Source organism: Heteronotia binoei, chromosome 21 (genome assembly GCF_032191835.1).
Source record: "Heteronotia binoei isolate CCM8104 ecotype False Entrance Well chromosome 21, APGP_CSIRO_Hbin_v1, whole genome shotgun sequence".
NCBI classification, from domain to species: Eukaryota; Metazoa; Chordata; class Lepidosauria; order Squamata; family Gekkonidae; genus Heteronotia; species Heteronotia binoei.
Window position 1 is genome coordinate 192,635,162 of NC_083243.1, and position 19,990 is coordinate 192,655,151.

At 44.7% G+C, this 19,990-nt stretch overlaps 1 protein-coding gene across 9 annotated transcripts in view; it reads left to right on the top strand.

Moving 5' to 3' along the window:
- KALRN (kalirin RhoGEF kinase) overlaps window positions 1-19,990 on the top strand; it is an 837,912-nt gene that overhangs the window by 725,164 nt on the left and 92,758 nt on the right. For all 9 annotated transcript variants that reach the window (XM_060262792.1, XM_060262795.1, XM_060262793.1 and 6 more), the window contains 7 exons: window positions 4,918-5,051; window positions 9,227-9,293; window positions 9,773-9,876; window positions 12,621-12,690; window positions 14,271-14,357; window positions 15,595-15,687; window positions 16,613-16,663. In XM_060262792.1, coding sequence (XP_060118775.1) covers window positions 4,918-5,051; window positions 9,227-9,293; window positions 9,773-9,876; window positions 12,621-12,690; window positions 14,271-14,357; window positions 15,595-15,687; window positions 16,613-16,663 — 606 coding nt within the window. The remainder of the gene's footprint in view (window positions 1-4,917; window positions 5,052-9,226; window positions 9,294-9,772; window positions 9,877-12,620; window positions 12,691-14,270; window positions 14,358-15,594; window positions 15,688-16,612; window positions 16,664-19,990) is intronic.

Genomic DNA, 19,990 nt, shown 5'->3' on the forward strand with positions numbered 1-19,990 from the left:
GGACTATAAAAGGTTAATTCTTCTCAAAGCCAGAGTGTTCCAGGCAATCAGTTGAGTAGTAAAAATCTTGTGAGAGCTGTATGCTGAGGAGATTGAGTCAGATTCCTGCCTTAACAGAGAAGATACATGTACAGAGACCATCTTAGACTGGCCCTGACAAAAAATGGTTTAGTGCTTCCCAAGTCAGATTTCAGCCATGACTGCATATAGTCTGAATTCAGCATTAGCTTATAGCAGTTTGAACACAGACAGTGAACTGGGAAAGAGTTTGACGAGGAAGTTTGGGTAGTAGAAGAAAACTCCGATTCAGGCCAAAGGAAAGGAGACAGATCTAGAGTTGGCATGTGGGAGTAGGCAGGGTAGGCAGCCACCTTGGGTGCCACCCTACCTGGGGGGCACCACTGGGTGCCCCCTCTCTCCCCTGAGCAGGGCAGGGGCTGGCACTTGCATACCATATTCCTTGCAAGGAGTGCAGTACACAAGAATCATAGCTCTCTGCAACCCTGATCAGGCTTCCTGCAATGTGGGAAGCGGGGCTAGGGCTGGTGCTTACATACTGTGCTCCTTGCAAGGAGAATGGTACACAAGCGTCATAGCTTTCCCTGACCCCGATCAGGCTTCCTGCAACGCGGGAAGCCTGAACGGGGCCAGAGTCGATGCTTGTGTACCACACTCCTTGCAAGGAGCGTGGCACATAAGCAGAGCTGGCACATGGGAGTAGGCGGGGTAGGTGGCCACCTTGGAAACCACCCTGTATGGGGCGGGTGACGCTGGACCCCCCCCCTCTCCCCTGAGCATAGCTGGGCCCCAAAGCCGGCACTTGAATACTGCACTCCTTGCAAGTAACGCAGTACGCAAGCGCCATAGGTCATAAGCGTCATGCCTTGACCCTGATCAGGCTTTCTGCAATGTGGGAAGCCTGAATGGGGCCAGCACTTGTGTACTACGCTCCTTGGAAGGAGCGCGGTACACAAGCGCACTGTTTTCGTTGTGCCTGGCAACTTTCTGGTTGAAAGTGGCTGAGGGGCGCCTTCCCATTGTGCTCATCAGTACAACAGGAAGGCGCCGCTTGACCACTTTCAACCCAAAAGCGGCCGGGCACCGCTAAAACAGTGCACTCTTTGGAGGCTTCCAAGGAAAAAGTGTTTCCAAGGAAGCCTCCGAAGAGCATACTGCAGGGGAAAGTGGTGGCGTGGCAGCATTCTTGTGTGCCTCCCATCGCTCCCTCATTCCCCACTCGCTGGCTTGGGTGATGATGTCACTTTTGGTGACATCATCGGGTTGCATGCACGCGATAATTCCTTCCAAGCCAGCTTGGGGAGGAGGCGCGGTGCAGGGGTCTGCCTCGAGTACCAGAACCCCTTGCACCGGGGCTGGATAGATCTTCTAGAGGGAGAAGAATTCCTACCCAGGCAAACAGGGAGAGTTATCTCTGAGGATTGTAGAGATCGTTGTTGTTGTGTGATTAGAAACTGCCTGTAGAGACCCTAAAAGTTAGTCAACAACTCAAGAAGAGTACTTGTGTTCCAAGATAAGAGGCTTGGGTACTAGAAAGATGGTACCAGCCGTCTGGACACAAAAAGAGCCAGCAGTTTTACAAATAAAGAGTATTAGAGTATTTGATAAAACGTCTCAAGTTAAAGATCTGAGTAACTGTGAATGTCTTATGAATATCTCATTAGCCTGCTATATAAGAACAAAAGTCTTTGCTTGCACTAATTTTACCTCAGTATTTTCAACCCCTGATTTCACCTGACCTTTTTGCTTGGTATTAAATAAACCCTTTTGTTATTGTTGAATTTTAAAAGTGTTTCAAGTGCCATTTTCACTGGTTTAAGGGCAATCCTCTCCCTTCCCTCAGGTTCCTGGGCTGAGCTAATAGCCAATATAACTGACACAGGGTGGGACAGCCAGAGTTTCTTCAGGGGAGAAAGAAAAATGTTACTAGGGCTGCTTCATCAGTGAAGGGACAGAAAAATTGAGGGGAAAATCTAGCCTTTGAGGGAGGGAAGTGGATGGGGTCTATCATTGATGCTGAATCAGACCATTGGTCCATCTAGCCTAGTTGTGTCTTTTCTGACAGGCCGTGGCTCCCCAAGGGCAAGCAGGTATCTTCTTCAGCCTTGCAACTCGAGATTCTAGGGCTTCATCCTGTGACTTTATGCATAAAAAGCATGTGCTCTACCACTGAACTAATATCAAAACCGCTTGGGGGAAAAACCACTTGTTTCAATATTTCCTCACTTTAATCACCGCTAGTTTTGCCTTTGCACTTTGAAAAAGTGATAAGCATTGCTTTCAGATGTTATTATCTACTTGGCTAGCAGCTCAGCTTCTTGCTTTCTAATGTAAAAATTGTTCAGGATGGTGTTAGTTGGGAACAGTTGTTCCTGTGGGCAGCTATACAAAACTCCAGTTTAAAAAAACTGGCTGCATATCCACATACTGCACCCTAATAATAAGCTATATGGACGATTGCTTGGAAGATTTTGTATTGTATGACACTATCTTCATTCCTTCATTTGCCTAAAACTGTTGCAGAACAAAACAATAATACAGCTGTGAATCAAACGAGCAAATATTTCTGTAACTATATTAAAAGAATATTTAATGTAATATAATATGTTGTGTGTCAATTTCGTTGGTATAGTGCAAAATAATGTCTAAATACATAGCAATCGGTTTCCAGATGCATCTGATAACAAGACATAGTGTCATACGAAATCTTCCAAGCATGTGTCAACAAAGTCTGCATCAAGAAGAGACCACCTAAAGTAGAAGTCTGTGGAAGCAGAAGTCTTGTCATCAGCAAGATGAATCCCAATAATCATGGCTATACCTAATTAGAAAAGGAAACGGAATCGGTGCTTTTGGAATTATTTGAGGCTGCTACATTCCGTTTTTGATTTTCTCCTTCACTAAGTGGGGTTGACCACATACATATGAGGTTGTCAGCTCTTGATAAATTTATTTATTTATTTCCTTGAATTTCTATCCTGCCCTCTCCGCAAGCGGACTCAGGGCAGCTAACAGACATTTATATTTACAATTTAAAACCAATAAAATACAGTTACAATTAAAACCATTCCGTGGTGCTGTACCACTTCAGTATAGGCGAGTTCTTCTTTCCTGATGGTGATCATATGGTATCATCGCTTTATAATGATGTGGGGTGGCAGTCCTCTCCTCGTTAGATATTAAAGGCCTGTCGGAACAGTTCAGTTTTGCAGGCCCTGCAGAAAGTAGAGAGATCCCGCAGGGCCCTTATGGCTTCCGGGAGAGCATTCCACATTTCTGGTGCTGCCACCAAGAAGGCCCTAGCCCATGTGGAGCACAGCCTGGCCTCCTTTGGTCCGGGGATGGACAGTAGGTTTTGTGTCCCTGAACGCAGTGCTCTCTGGGGAACATGCAGAGAAAGGCGGTCTCGTAGATAGGCAGGCCCCTGACCATGAAGGGCTTTAAAGGTCAATGCCAACACCTTGAAACGGACTCAGGGACACAGCTCTTTCAGCACTGGCTGAATGTGCTCCCATCGAGGGAGCCCCATTAACAGCCATGCTGCAATGTTCTGCACTAGCTGTTGTTTCTGAGTCAGGGTCAAGGGTAGCCACATGTAGAGACCATTACAGTGATCTATTCTCAAGGTGACCATAGCATGGATCACCATTGCTAAGTCATCATGTTCCAGGAAAGGGGCCAACTGCCGCACCCACCGGAAATAAAAAAGGCAGATCTAGTAGTGGCTGCTACCTGGGCCTCCATTATAAGAGAGGACTCCAGGAGCACTCCCAAGCTCTTGACCTTAGGAGCCGGTATTAGTGGCGCCCCGTCAAGAGCCAGCAGAGGGATCTCCCCTCCTGGACCACCCCGGTTCAGATAGAGAGCCTCCGTCTTTGTCGGATTCAGCTTCAACCGACTCAGCCTGAGCCAAGATGCTACGGCGTGAAGAGGCGGGTCTAGATTTTCTGGGGTACAGTCGAACTGGCCACCCATCAATAGATAAAGCTGGGTGTCATCTGCATATTGGTGACATCCCAGCCCATACCTCCTGACAATCTGGGCAAGGGGGCACATATAGATATTAAATAACATTGGGGACAGAACCACACCCTGTGGCACACCAGAGCCTAAAGAGTCTTCTTGAAATGATCAATATTGAATGATCATGGGGATTCATCCAGCTGGTGACAAGTCTTTGCATGAAGTCCGTGCTGATTATACCACAGGTGACTTTCCTAGACAAGTTTCATGGCTTTATATATCGGGACTACTGCTTCCACAGACTTCTACTTTAGGTGGTCTCTTCTTGATGCAGACTTTGTTGACATATGCTTGGAAGATTTTGTATGACACTATGTCTTGTTATCAGGTGCAGTTGGAAACTGATTGTTACATATTTAGATATTATTTTGCACTACAGTATACCAACAGAATTGACACACCACATATTATATTACATTAAATACTGTTTTATTATAGTTATACAGAAATATTTGTTAGTTTGATTTGTGGTTGAATTGTTCTTGTTTTGCTCTGCTATCTTCTATGACCCATTTATTATGTAGCTAAAACTGTTGCAAAGCAGATCAGCGATGCACAAAGGAATGGAACCAACGTGCAAGAAGTTCATAGAAGAGACCTTACCTATTGATCATATTTTGGAGGTCTTCAGAATATTCTAAGGAAATACTGTAGTTGAGAATAAATGAAATGCTTTCAAAATGTGAGCCGTGCTATACTGAATATGATTTTTCTAATCTGCTCTATGATTTTCCAATAAGCCTCGCACAGAATTAAATGTGACTGGGGAGTGAGTAATTTTTATTTTCCCCATTACCTTTTGAAACAAGGTAGCTCTATGGTTCATGGTTTGTTTTTCTGTTTAATCTGTTGTGGCTATTTCTGTTTTCTTTTAAGACATTGGAAGGAGGCTCCTACCGAGGAAGCTTAAAAGATCCTACTGGATGTTTGAATGAATCTGTGACACCTTCAACTCCTCCTTCAAGAAATCTTGAAGAGGAACAAAAAGCCAAAGCTATGCGAGGCAGGATGTAAGTTATCGAAAAAATCTCCATTGTTATATGGAAATATGTAATGAGTGGATTTATGGCTAATAAGATTCTACTGTATGTGAGTTCTGCATTTAGTATTCACTGAGAATGCAGGACTACGTGAACAGATGTAATGCTTTAACAGTGGGACTTTGGGGACTTCTTAACTATGGTATGATGATCCTAGCGTAATGACTTGTCCATGTCAGATCTTTGGAGAGGTTTCTTCTAGCCTCTCAGGGTTTCAAAAAATCTGTCTGTCCCTAGGTCAAGGAGGCTGTCCCATGTGTATGTTTATGGGTCACATGCAAGTGTAGGATCCAGATGTCTGAATTTTCTCCTGTCACAGCAAGAGTTCTGAAGTGCAGCCATTTCTGTTGGAGATCCTGCCTAGGAAGTCTCCATCAGATCTTGGTTCGGCCGTTAGTCTTGCCTTTTTCTTATACTTCGGTTGGCTTATCTGACTTAAAACATTTTCCAGATAGAATAGATAGATAGACATGTGTCTTTGTCTTCCACCTTACTTTTTTTTGTAAGACATAGATGGGTTGCTAAACTGCACTAGGAATATGTATATTTTTGGCAACTATGTTGGGCAGTGTTGTAGTTGCTAACCTTCCCAGTTCAAACTGAACTATACTGAAAACATGCCTGCTTTTCAGAACTTATCCCACAATAAATTGTACTGAATGCAGGGAGACTCCTGAGCTTTTGAAATGTTATCCAACTTCACCAGCTATTGCCATTTGAGAAAATACTATGGATACTGTATACAAGGAGAGCCAGATTATTACTCCTATGTAGTGTTAAATCATCTTCTTTTGTAGTATGTGACTTTAATCCTACTTCTGCCTTCCATGCACAGTCCTTCTCCCTTCTGTTCTCACAGGAACCCTGTGAGGTACATTAGGTTGAGAAAGTGACTGGTCCAGTATCCCCCAGATATCTTTGTGCTAGAGGAAAATTTGAATCCAAGTGTTCCCAGTCCTAGACCCACATCAACTACTACCCTGTACATGGTGGTGGTGGAAAGTGCCATCATGTTGCAGCTGACTTACAGCAACCCATAGGGTTTTCAAGGCAAGAGACATTCAGAAATGACTTGCCATTACCTGCCTCTCCACCACGACCTGGTCTTCATTTGTGGTTTCTCATCCAACTACTGACCAGGGCCAACCCTGCTTAGCTTTTGAGATATGACAAGATCAGGTTAGCTTGGACTATCCAGGTTAGGGCATCCTGTACACAGCTTACTTTATACCACTTGTTCCACTAGAACAGGGGAGTCAAACATGCAGCCCGGGGGCCAAATCAGGCCCTCGGAGGGCTCCTATCAGGCCCCCAAGCAACGGGCTCTTGTCTGCTTCCTTCTCCCTCTCTCTCGCTTCCTTCTGCATCTCAACTTGCTTTGCAAGGCTTGCTCAATCACACAGGCGCTTCAGAGCAAAACCTCAATTTTCTCCATTGGTTGAGGTTCCTCCCCCTCCTGGTACCTTGGGGATGGGGAAGAGCCAGAGCTTCCTTTGCCCAGTTCCCTGGATCCCATGGGAGAAACACAAAGAAGGCACCTTTAAGACCAACAAGTGCTAATGTTTTAAGCATGTTTTATTTTAAGGTGGGTTTTTTTGTCATGTTTGTCTGTGTCCTTTGAAACGCTTATATCTCTGCTACCTAATCTTAAATAGGTGCACACATGGCCCGGCTTGACATGGCCCAGCCTGACAAGGTCTCATTTATGTCATATCCGGCCCTCATATTAGTATTATTATTTATTACATTTAATGAATCGCCCTATCCCAGCTAGCGCCAGGCTCAGGGCAATGTACAACAGTAAAAAATACATATATATAAAATCAATTACATTAAAAAATTAAAGACCCTGATGGCGTCTTTAAAGTGCTCTTATTCAGTTATTGCATCACATCATTATAAATGAGTTCAATATTCCTGCACTAGAACATTCTTCCCTCAGTCCTCTGTTTTGTACTCTACAAAAACAGATGACTCTCTGACACTGTTGGCAACTAACCGTCCCCTTTTGAGGTACTTCCTTAGGAATTCACATGGAATCTTGAACTTTTCTCATATGCGAAGCGGATCTGCACAGCCTTAAGAAGCAACATTAATGTGGTGTCCTGTGTCCAACCATACATCGGGAGGGGGGAGCTAGTGGCCGAATTGGTTAATATGCTTACACAGAGCTTGGATTTAACCTGTTCAGTGTCCATTTTTGTCTCTTTCAGTGTAGGGGTCTTTTTATTCTCTAGCCTACCAAGTACTTTAATGATTCTCTGGATAATTGAGGCATTAGGAGGTCTTAGTAGCGATGTATTATTTGCACTCACCTAAAATGTTCTGTACCAAGAGAATCCAGTTTCCACATAATGAGAAGCTGAATTATGTAATCTGCATCGATCATAAAAACAAAATTTGTGGATATTGCATCGCATAGTGCTTCTGCTGATAGCCAGAACCAAGGAAGTGTGCAGATCTGTAAAGGTCCTTGACCCCTTTAAAAGTCCTACTCTCTAGTCCTCCTGTCCTTTGTGACTTTTTAACATCCTTCTTATTATACATTCATAGTCATAAGATCTAGAAACTTTTAAAAAGTGAAATGTAAGTTGAGGTTCTAAGGAACTTGAATTCTGGGCCCAGCACCAAATAACCACACTTGAGCTGTACACCTTGAGAATATACGCAGTCCTGATTAACAGGAGTGTAAGGGAGTATGTCTATAATTGTAGTTGTGGAATTGTAGTTGTCTGTAGTTGCAAGCTGTGGAAAATGGTAAATTGATTTCTTTAGGGTCAGTCTTTCATTGGTAGATTGATGAAAGCTTTAGCTGCTTGGTGCATTTGTAAAAAATAAATGTCATTTTACCAGAGTGAAGGTCAAGAAAATTTCAAAAGTATAGCTGTAGTGCTCAGCCTGCCGTCCTCCAACTCTCCCCTGGCTTCCTGGTGGGAGGCTGGACAGGAGTCCTGGCAGGAGAGGCACAGTTGATTTATTGGCTGCCACCAGGCTGGTACGATAGTTACAGGAAGCAGACCGCCAGCCTACTCTGTTTCTCTGGTGATGGTGTAATTCTATGCAGGCTCTTTGGCCAAACTCAGAGTCCCAGAGTAGAATCCTCTATAGCAGGGTCTAAGGCCACTGGAAACGTCTGCCAAGCCTTGACAAAGACCAGTTCAAAAGGTCGCTTCTTTAAGATTTATTAGAATGCAGGCTCCTTCACTCAAGTTACCCTGGTGGTTCCACCAGTTGTCAACATAAAATGAAAATGCAGTCAGTAGGTAGGTTACTCACAACAGCCCTTAGGCAAACAGCATTTCAGTCCAGAAAATACAAATACAAAACCCAAGTTTCCCAATCAAAAATAATAGTTCCAAGGTTACCTTCTGTGTAAGCCTCAGCTCAGCATAATGGGGAAGAAAACTTCCCATCTTTTAGCCTCTAGGGGGAACCATAAAGCATAATCCCCCTAGCTAATCTCAAATTTGACACGTTAACTAGGCTAGATGGAAATGATCTAGTTTGACAGGGATTGTAAGGGGACTCCAAATGATTCTTAACAGCTTACAGGTGGCCTGCCAGCCTCAGGGACTACAGCTGAAGGCTAGGCCACTGCAAACACTTATCCCAGGGTCTAAAGTTGCCAACTACACTTTAAATTAAGGGACCCCAGTCACTACGATAGCAGTAGTCCCGGTCAGTCCCACAACAGAACCGCCATTAAAGCAGGACTTTTTTTGTAGCAGGAACTCCTTTGCATATTAGGCCACACACCCCTGATGCAGCCAATCCTCCAAGAGCTTACAGGGCTCTTAGTACAGTGCCTACGGTAAGCTCCAAGAGGATTGGCTACATCAGGGGTGTGTGGCCTAATATGCAAAGGAGTTCCTGCTACAAAAAAAGCACTGCTTTACAGTATAGAAATCTTTGGGAGCGCCCATCTTCTTCTCACTGTCTCTGCTTCTTGGAACTAACCTAATTTTGTTCAGCCCTTGTCAGTTGGGATGTTTAAGTGCATTCCAGTTTGTCCACTGAACAAGGATCCTTCTTAGCCTGGCTCGCCCTGATGTTGCCCTCCTGTAATGAAAATAATTCCTTAAAAAATATGTACCTGGCAGGTGCTTACCTTGACCATTACAACAAGCTAATCTTTTGAATTCTAGGTTTGTTTTAAATGAACTAATACAAACGGAGAAAGACTACGTCAAGGACTTAGGAACTGTGGTGGAGGTGAGTTATAATCTACACTGAATATACTTCTCAAATTGTAACTTCTCAAACTAAATGGTTCTTCTGTAAAGGAGTGACACTGTTAAGTTTGTCTTCTTCATAAACTGAAGATGGTTAATTTAATCTGCCTTCCAGGGGGCAAGTGAGAAACAATTTGATAAGACTGTCTGTGCAAACCATTCTAATTGCACTTTAATAATTACTATTAAATTTCATTTGCTTACGCTCTGTAGGTATGTAGTTAATCTCTAAATCTCACTTGAACATGATTTATAACCATAATGTCCTAAAATAAGAAACTGAAATTATGAAGGTATTTATAGCATCAGCAGGGAAAAGGCCACTTAATAGCATGTGTGGCTTATTCTTCATTTGCATTCTACATATGCCACTAAATAGCATATGTAGTTTATTCATTTGCATAAAAAGTGAAGTTAATTACTGTTCCAGTCTGTTTAATCACTGATTTTCTGTTAAAGGGATTCATGAAAAGGATAGAAGAAAAAGGTGTCCCCGAAGATATGAAAGGGAAAGATAAGATTGTATTTGGAAACATTCACCAGATTTATGATTGGCACAAAGAGTAAGTTTATAATATTATAAATAACTATTTCCAAATGCATAGGACACACACACACCTCAGGTATGATGCTACAGATCTTGGGATGGTTGAAATAAGTGCTAAGTTAGTACATTCTGAACATTTAGTCAGGCCCGGCATGTGGGGTTCTGGCGCCCAAGGCAGAACCCCAACACGTGCTCCCCCCCCCCCGTTGAAAGTTTTCACACGCGGCTTGATGACGTCACAGTGACGTCATCATGCTGGGCGCTCAGTGCTCACTTTCGGCTCTGAGGGATCGGGAAGCTCCTCCCATCCCTCAGAACCAATAGAACAGTCGGCCCTTCCCTTCCTGGTGCCCTCAGAGGATGCTGGCAAAGGGAAATGCTGCTCTTTCGGCTCTGAGGGATCGGGGGAAGCTCCTCCAATCCCTCAAAGCCAAAAGAACAGTTGGCCCTTCCCTTCCTGGTGCCCTTGGAGGATGTTGCTGAAGGGAAACGCTGCTCTTACGGCTCTGAGCTGAAAGAACAATTGGCCTTTCCCTTCTCCAGCACCCTCGGAGGACACCGGCGAAGGGAAATGCCACTCTTTCGGCTTTGAGGGATCGGATGCTGACAGCCGAAAGAGCGGCAGAGGCTAAGGGATGGCGCGAGTGGGGAGGGGGCGCCTGCCCTCACTCCTGCTGGGAACTGACGCTCTAGACAATTGCCTACTTCACCTGCTTCCACATGCCGGCCCTGCATCTAGTAGGACTTCAAGATGCTTTTAACTTTTCAAGCTAAAGCACATTTTGTGTCAGGTTGGTGTGTGTGGTGGTTCCATGTTAGGAGTTTTAAAAAAACATGTTCATCCATATGGATTAAAGTGCTACAGATCTGACATTTGTCCTTTTAATGCTTCGTAAGGATAGATGAGTGGATTCCATATTTCCTGCTTAAGAGGACCCTTTCCACATTGCTTCTAAGTAATTGCTCTTCTGCCCCATGATCCTCCGCAAGGAGGACAGGCTACCTGGGTAGAGTTGCCTGCTCTAGCATGGGAGACTGGGGGATGGGGGTGGTTCCTGAAGAAGATGGAGTCTCAGGAGAAGAGGGGACTCAGTGAAGAATATGATGCCGCCCAATCTAGCCTCCAAATTTACCATTTTCTCCAGGGGAACGGATGTGTAGTCTGGATATCAGGAACTAATCCAGGAAAACTCCAGGCCACACCTGGAGGCTGGCCGTTCTACTTCTGGACCTTCCTATACCATATGCTATCTCTTTTCACAAGTTCTATTAATTGTATTTGGGGAGGGAAATGCTTCTGAGTGGTTCACAGTATCAGCTTCTCCATCTGTTATAGCCATGAGACTGGGGAAGGGCAAAGACCTAGCCCCTTCTCAGACCATAGTGGATGCTGGTTATTGAGACTAACGGCATTGCATTGGTCCCTAGCACTTGGGGATTAGTAATTGCTCTGGTCACATTTCAGAACCTACTGTTTTAAAATCATGTGCCTGTACTTGTCATGGGGGACCTGTGGACTCCAGCATTAAAATCAAATGTTCAATACTGCAGTCTTGCCAACTGATTTGAAAACTTCTTGTAAACTGGGGAGGGGGGGGGGCGCATGTTGAAGGCGTAGGGTCCAAGCAAAACGGGAATTTTTGATGTGCAGGAGGTAAAATGCTGATATAATACACAGGACAATGCCCTCTCTACTTTCTCAGCCTTCTGTAAAATAAGTGTGCATTTAGCACTGTTTATTTACAACAGGGAGACTAGAGTTGATGTCTTTTCTTTGTTAATAATAAGTAGCAAGCTTCTTGGCATTTTGAGGAAGGCTCTAGACATGAAACCCATTACTGTTCATGACACTTCAGAAACTCTATAGAATTTCCTTCTTTTTCGTGCTTCATAAGATCCTATTTAATGGGGTAGGAGCCATGCTACACTTGTTGACTGGGTTTGGAGTTTGGCGAAATGATACTTGGGAATTGGACAGAGACTGTAGAGATGAATAAGCACTTTATCACACATCTGCAACTGATGGGGGTGAAATTCTTCTTGAAAATTAGATGAACAAGCTACTCAAAGGTCATCTGCATGGGCTTTATTCTAGCAGTTCAGTTAATACAACTTTTTTATTAGTAATTTTTGTATTTGTGTGTGTGCATGCCTTGAATTCATCCCAACTTCTGGTGAGCCATACTGGGGCATGGAGGACATTCAGAGAAGTGGCTTGATGCAGTCTGCTTCTGCCTCCCGACTGCTGGTCTTCCAAGGAGTCTCCCATCCACATACTTGCCAGGGTGGCCCTACTTAGCTTCTAAGACCTGATGTGATCAGGCTTGTCTGGGTCAGGAGGACAGCTACAGGTCAGGAGGACAGCTACAACTCTTGTGCTGTGGTGCCGCTATGTAAAGTCATGTAGCATTTGAGCAAGAAGTATTGAAAAGGAATATTGAAACTAGCCCCCTCCCTTTCTGGAGAGCCAGTTTGGTGTAGTGGTTAAGTGTGCGGACTCTTATCTGGGAGAACCGGGTTTGATTCCCCACTCCTCCAGTTGCACCTGCTAGCATGGCCTTGGGTCAGCCATAGCTCTGGCAGAGGTTGTCCTTGAAAGGGCAGCTGCTGTGAGAGTCCTCTCCAGCCCCACCCACCTCACAGGGTGTTTGTTGTTGGGGGAGGAAGGTAAAGGAGATTGTGAGCCGCTCTGAGACTCTTCGGAGTGGAGGGCGGGATATAAATCCAATATCTTCTTCTTCATCTTCTTTTTAATTGCAGTTTTTTCCTAGCCGAGCTGGAAAAGTGCCTTCAGGAGCATGACCAGTTAGCACAGCTGTTCATCAAGCATGTAAGTTAGTATCCTATTTTTTTAAAAAAACAACACATTGATCTAGATCTTGAAATTAAGATACTAGACTGCTAATGTCTGAATTTTCTTAAAATCATAAAACTCTGTGCAAGCATTTGTGCTTTCTGAACAAAAAGTAAATTTGACAAATACTCCAAGAAGCCGTGTTAAATTATTTCACTTAATAGTTTTGTTACTTAAATAGAATGCATGCATGTCTCAGTGGGTAATCCTGGCTCAAAAACTCCCCCCCCCCCTTAAAGGATGCAGCTTCAAATGTTGTGTAGGGTTTTCCTTCCTGACTGAAGCGAGTGTGTGTACATACAGGATGTGTGTCTTAATGAAAACAACAGATGTATAACTTCAAAGGGATTAGGGACCAAAACCACAACTTCCAGTAAAATGTTTTTCACTCCAGTTTATACATTTACTTTTGATGGGGTTTGAGAACTGGCATGCCCTTGTTATAGATGGCCTTACGTCTGGGTTCTGATCACTGAAACATAGGCTTCCCAATCCCCAGGTCCCAGCGGGGGATCCCCTGGTTATACAGGCTTCCCCCCTCCCCCAGCCAGCTGGCCGGCGGGGGAAGCTCCACCCCCACAGCCATTATGCACCTCCAAGAACGATTCCCATAGGGAATGATGGGGAATTGATCCGCGGGTGTCAGGGGCTCTGGGGGGGCTGTTTTTTGAGGTAGAAACGCCAAATTTTCAGTATAGCATCTAGTGCCTCTCCCCAAAATACCTCCCAAGTTTCAAAAAGATTGGACCAGGGGGTCCAATTCTATGAGCCCCAAAAGAAGGTGCCCCTACCCTTCATTATTTTCTATGGAACGAAGGCATTCTAAAAGGTGTGCTGTCCCTTTAAATGTGATGGCCAGAACTCCCTTGGAGTTCAATTATGCTTGTCACACCCTTGCTCCTGGCTCCTCCCCCAGTGTCTCCTGGCTCCACCCCCAAAGTCTCCTGGCTCCACCCCCAAAGTCCCCAGATATTTCTTGAATTGGACTTGGCAACCCTACTGAAACGTCATGGTCTTGTGAAATGGCCTGAGACATACCTCAGTCTTGGGAAGTTATAATAACTTTGAGGCTGTTAATGCAGAAGCCTGAGACCATCATAAAGGAGATTCTAGCTGGCTGGAACAATTGTTGCCTTTTACAGTTGCCATAGTCAAGCAAAGAAATTTATAGGCCTTTTAGTTAGCAGCACTGTGCTGCTGTTTGTCTGTTCACCTTTCTCAATGATTTACCTGAAAATACACAAAATCTCAGCAGCAAATGCAGCAATGCTGTGTGTTATGTAAGTGCTGACATCCAATTCATGCCATCTTCTCTTGCACAAAAGGTGGAATTGTATTAATCTGGCATCTATGTGGAATGCCAGGGTAGCACATGATGCTAACTGCACTGGGGGATTATGGGATTTATCCACTCACTCACTGCAGGAATGGTCTTCCTGGTTCAATTTGTACCAGGTCTTGATTGGTTCTGATTTTCTTTGCTTTCTCTTGCTGTTCTGCAGTGATATAAGTCCGTGGCTTAATTTCAAGCAGCTGTGTAAATTTTGTTTCCATAGGAGAGAAGACTGCATATGTATGTAGTGTACTGTCAAAACAAACCAAAATCTGAATACATAGTAGCAGAATATGGTCCATATTTTGAGGTAAGTTTTTGGGCTCTTTTTCCACTGGGTGCCTCATGTTGCAGGTTAAACATATGTATGGTGGGGTCTCTGCTTTTTGATCATGTTTCCATACAGAGCCTCCAACACCTATTATCCGGCATCTTCCTGCTTGGGTTGCTGGAACCCCGTCTTCTATGAATTTTAGGGAACACTAACTCATACTTGGCAGCAGGTTGCCGCTCCTCTCTCTCATCAGGGTGACCTCGACCCAGTCTTTCAGCCTGCCTTCCCCTCTTCCATTTTATCCTCACAACAATCACTCTGTGAGGTAGAATGATGTCATAAGCTGTTTGGGGTTCCCATTGGGGAACAAAGCGAGGTATTCATATTTAAATGATTCTCAGCCCTCAGGTATCGAAATCTCCTCTAAATTACAGGATTCTCACACAAACCATTGCTGATATCACCTTTAGTCTGCAAATTTTTGGTGTTTTCCTTTCCTTTCCTTAGATTCAACAGCCATTAGCTATTTATCCAGTTTCTCTTTCACGCACACACACATACCCAAAACCCAACAATGTGGGAATGAAAGTCAGTTTCCTCTTGACACCATAATGAGAATAACTGCCACATCTATCATGCTGTTCGCAACCTATTTGATAGCAGATAGAACAGTGTCTGCTTCTCGGAAATCGTTGTTAGCTGTTTTTTCCAAAGAATAATATATTTGTTTTGTGCAGTATTGTTTTGGAAATATACTAAACCAATATGAGAGACAGTCTACTTCAGGGGTGGCCAAGGGTAGCTCTCCAGATGTTTTTTGCCTACAACTCCCATCAGCCCCAGCCAACATGGCCAATGACTGGGGCTGATGGGAGTTGTAGGCAAAAAAACATCTGGAGAGCTACCGTTGGCCACCACTGGTCTACTTGATCTGGACAATAAGGGCATTTGCATTCCTCTGCAGGAATTTTTTGTGTTTTAAGCAGGTTTCAGGCTTTAGTCCTTAACAGCATCTCCAAAACAAAAGGGCAAATAATTCTGATTTCATATACAGCTGTTTTGGTCTCTTTCCCTAATGTTTTGGTCTCTTTCTCTAATGAGTCTGTTTGTGGAGTAGGGCAGGATAGAAGTCTAATAAATAAATAATGTTTGAACTATTGGGATTTGTTAACATTACTATAGGGTAATCTAGCTGCTGTGTTCAGAAAGACGGCAGTGTCATTTTGCTATCCTGAAACTACTTAATATTGATATTACATACTTTATTCTACAGGAAGTACAACAAGAAATAAGCCAGCGGCTAACTCTCAGTGACTTCTTAATCAAACCCATTCAAAGAATAACCAAGTACCAGCTTCTGCTCAAGGTGAAAGGAAGTACACTAGTGCTATTATGTGTCTAGGAAAAAGACCGTGAAAACATCTGTATGCTGGTAATGGCAAAAAAGATCAAAGCAGTTGCCAACAATAGAGATTAAGAACTAAGATGCTCCTTAGGTGCATGCAGGAGTTTGCATGTGCATTCTGGAGCGTGGTGTATTTGTGCTGCATTGAAACAGTTGACAAAATTCCCCCCAAGTTTGAGAGTGGATTATTGGGTCAATACAGTAGCTTCCATTCAGAAGGCAAGGGGAAGATACATAGACAGAAATATCGTAGGTGGAAAATTATGTCTAATGCGGAGTCTAAAAATTGACTCAGGGTTTACTCCTTCTTAACATAAATACAGAATGTTATAACAAAGTGTTGGGTTCATACAATTTCCTTTTAGCTTTCTGTACATACCAGCTACATGTACACATAGATAAGCAAATATTTTATCGAGCTATAATAAAATGTATGTAGCTTCAATATCTGCTGTGTGGTATACTGTGTAATTTTAAAAATAAATGCTAATAAACTCTCATCCATAAAACGTCAGGCAAGTACATCTAATGTTCTATATAGCTCTTCAGAAAACTTAAGAACTGTATTCGGATAGGGAGATACACAGATTTGTCACTGAAGTACAGAAAGAATTGAGACTTCAGAACCTCGTGTTTCTTTTGAAAGTCTTTTGGGAAAAGCCGTGTCTCTTTGACCTGTGGCTGCCTATTTCAGATGTAGTTTCTTCATCCCTGATATTTCAAACATTGATTAGCAACTTTTGGCTCTTGTTTCTGTTATTTATTCTCCCAAGTGCACGGAAAAGTCTCTCTGTTTTCATTTACTGAAGAAGTGGATTTAGGATTTTATTTAATCAAGGCAGGCTTCTCACAAATCATTTTAAGGAGATGTGTTTCTTTCTTGTAGGACTTTCTAAAATATAGTGAAAAAGCTGGACTGGAGTGTTCAGAGACAGAGGTATGTTTATTGTATGGTAATTTAAAGCAAGCTGGTTGAGGAAATTGAATGAAATCGTTTTTTTCTTTGTCATTCTCAAGATACTTTTTCTTATGCTGCTTTGTTTTCCAGTAACATTAGCTGCAAAGCACACTCCCTGACACAAAGATTGCCGGCATTGAATGTGTGGCCAGGTGAGGGAAGCCAAGGAGAAATTGGCCATTTGACTGGTGTTCCGTCTGGCTAACACCCCCATGTCCTGCCTGGCCTGATGGAGGTGGTGTCTGTCTGGGCATTGGAGTACCCCAGACGTTTAGTTCTGTGAGACTTCGATGTCCATGCTGAAGACACAGCCTCCTTGTAGGCTAAGGACCTAGTGTCATCCATGGTGACACTGGGGCTCTCCCAATTTGTTTTGGTTCCTACACATCAAGTGGGACACACGCTGGATCTTATCTTTGCCTCAAGGATTATGGTGGACTGAATTACCACAAATGTGGTGCTGTGATCAGACCACTTTGCCTTGAAGACCCAGCTATGCACACCTAGCCCTCCCTGTTTAGATGGCAAGCACATTTATGTTCACCCATGGAGCCTGATGGACTTTAATGTGTTCCAAAGGGCTCTGCAGGATCCGATTCCCCCTGCTGGCCCGTTAGATGATTTAGTGGAAGACTGGCATGACAGTAACTTTCCGCAGCCATTGATGTGGTCGCCCCTCCGGTGCTCTCTTCTCCCTCATGATCGCTTAACCCCTTGGTATTCCGTGGAGCTGAGGCAGAGGAAGCGAGAGCTGAGATGGCTAGAGAGAGTGTGGTGAAGAGCTCGTGATGAAGCTTCAAGAGCATCCTATAGGTCCTTTGTTCAGACCTATGAGATGGCTATGAAGGACGCAAAGAAGGAGTTCTGTGTGGCCTCCATTGCATTTGCAAAATTGCGCCCAGCACAATTATTCAGATTAATTCAGTCTTTGACTTCTTTGCCTCAAGGCATTCCAAATGCTAGGGAATTGGCTATTGGCTGTGAGGCTTTTGCGAATCATTTTGCAAATAAAATCTTGTCGCTCCGCTGTTACCTCACAGCTACATCTGATACAATATGTGAACTGGAGGCCCCTTGCCATCTCTGGGTCTGGTCTTGGACCAGTTCAGCCCGCTCTCTCAGGAGGAGGTTGACAAGACTCTGGTGGCTGCGAAACCAACCACCTTCCTCCTTGATCCCTGCCCATTGTGGCTGGTAAAAGCCAGTAGTGATAAGGTAGGGATTCCCCTGCAGGAGATAAACAATGCTTCCCTGTTATCAGGGACATTCCCGGGGGCTTTGAAGGAAGCAGTGATCCACCCTCTCCTGAAGAAACCATCTTTGGATCCTATAGTCCTCACTAACGTACCGTCCAATATTGAATTTACCATTCCTGCGCAACGTAGTGGAGAAGGTGGTGGCAACGCAGCTTCAGGCTTTCTTGGAGGAAACTGATGCCCTGAACCCCTTCCAGTCTGGCTTTCACCCTGCCCATGGGACAGAGACAGTGCTGGTCACCTTAGTAGATGATCTCTGAAGGGATCTGGATTGTGGTGGTTCGGCGCTGCTGATACTGTTAAATCTGTCAGCAGCATTCAATATGGTTGACCATGAGATGTTGGCCCACCGCCTCGCTGGTGCAGGGATTCGTGGATTAGCTTTACAGTGGCTGACCTCCTTTCCTTTCTCCATGGTCAGGGACAAGGGTGGCTCTCGGGGGGGGGGGGCAGGAATTGTCTCAGCGGCACCCACTAGAATGTGGAGTGCCACAGGGGACAATCCTTTCCCCAATGCTATTTAATATTTATATACACCCCCTCGCCCAGATTGTCCGAAGATATGGGCTGTGTTATTTTAATTATTATTATTAATAGTTTATTTAAATTCTGCCCATTCCCCGTGGGGGCTCAGGGCAGAGCACAACATAATAAAATCACATTAAAATCATATATTAATAAAAGTAATTACAATTATTTCATAAACAAATAGCTCGGCAGAACAGTTTTGATGAGTTGGTGCAGCTAGACAGTGCAGCGAGTCAGCGCAGTAAGATATACAGTGTATATATAGTAGGGGAGGCTGACCGATCTAATGGGCAGATACCCGCCGCCTCACCCAAAAACCTGGCAGAACAGCTCCATGTTACAGGCCCTACAAAAGGCTAATAAGCCAGGGAGCTGATTCCACCAGGTTGGGGCCAGGACTAGAAAGGACCTGGTGCTGGTAGAGGCAAGACGGGCATCTTTTGGGCCGGGGACAGTCAGCCTACCCTGGGAGGCCGAACGAAGCGACCTCCGGGGCAAATACGGGAAGAGACGGTCCTGCAAGTATGCTGGCCCCAGGCCGCGTAAGGCTTTGAAAGTCAGAACTAATACCTTGAAGTGGATCTGGTACTCTATAAGTAGTCAGTGCAGGCCACGAAGCACCGGCTGCATGCTCACCCGTACAGGTCGGGGTGGCCAACGGTAGCTCTCCAGATGTTTTTTGCCTACAACTCCCATCAGCCCCAGCCCATTGGTCATGTTGACTGGGGCTGATGGGAGTTGTAGGCAAAAAACATCTGGAGAGCTACCGTTGGCCACCCTTGGTATAGATGATTCAGTTAGCAGGTGAGCTGCCGCGTTCTGCATCCGCTGCAGTTTCTGGATCAGCTTCAAGGACAAGCCTGCGTAGAGCGAGTTACAGTAATCTAATCTGGAAGTGACGATTGCATGAGTCACTGTGGCCAAGTCTTAGGAGGAGAGATATGGTGCTAGTTGCCTGACCTGCCATAGATGGTGGAAGGCAGACCTGGCAGCTGCCACGACCTGGGCCTCCATGGAAAGTGAGGCATCCAGGATCACTCTCAAGCTCTTCACCTGTTGGGTTGGCACTAAAACCGTGCCATCCAAGGGTGGGAGATGAGTGCACAAACCCCCCCCCCTTGACTCAGGCACAGGACCTCCATCTTTGCTGGATTTAACTTCAGTCGGCTCTGCTGTAGCCATCCCGCTACGGCTCCTAATGCCTTGGTCAGGTGTTCAGGGGCAGAAGACAGTCTGCCATCCATCAGCAGATAGAGCTGGGTGTCATCAGCATACTGGTAACAACCCAGACCGAAACCCCAGGCAATCTGGGCAAGGGGGCGCATATAGATTTTAAATAATATGGGCGAGAGAAAAGCTCCCTGTGGCACTCCACATATAAGTGGGTACCGCACAGAGGTTTGCTTACCCAGCCTCACCCTTTGTCCCTGCCCCTGGAGAAAGGAGGAAAACCATTGCAAGGCTGCCCCCCCTATTCCGGTGACGGCGAGGCGGTGAGTCAATAGGTCAAAATCGACCGTGT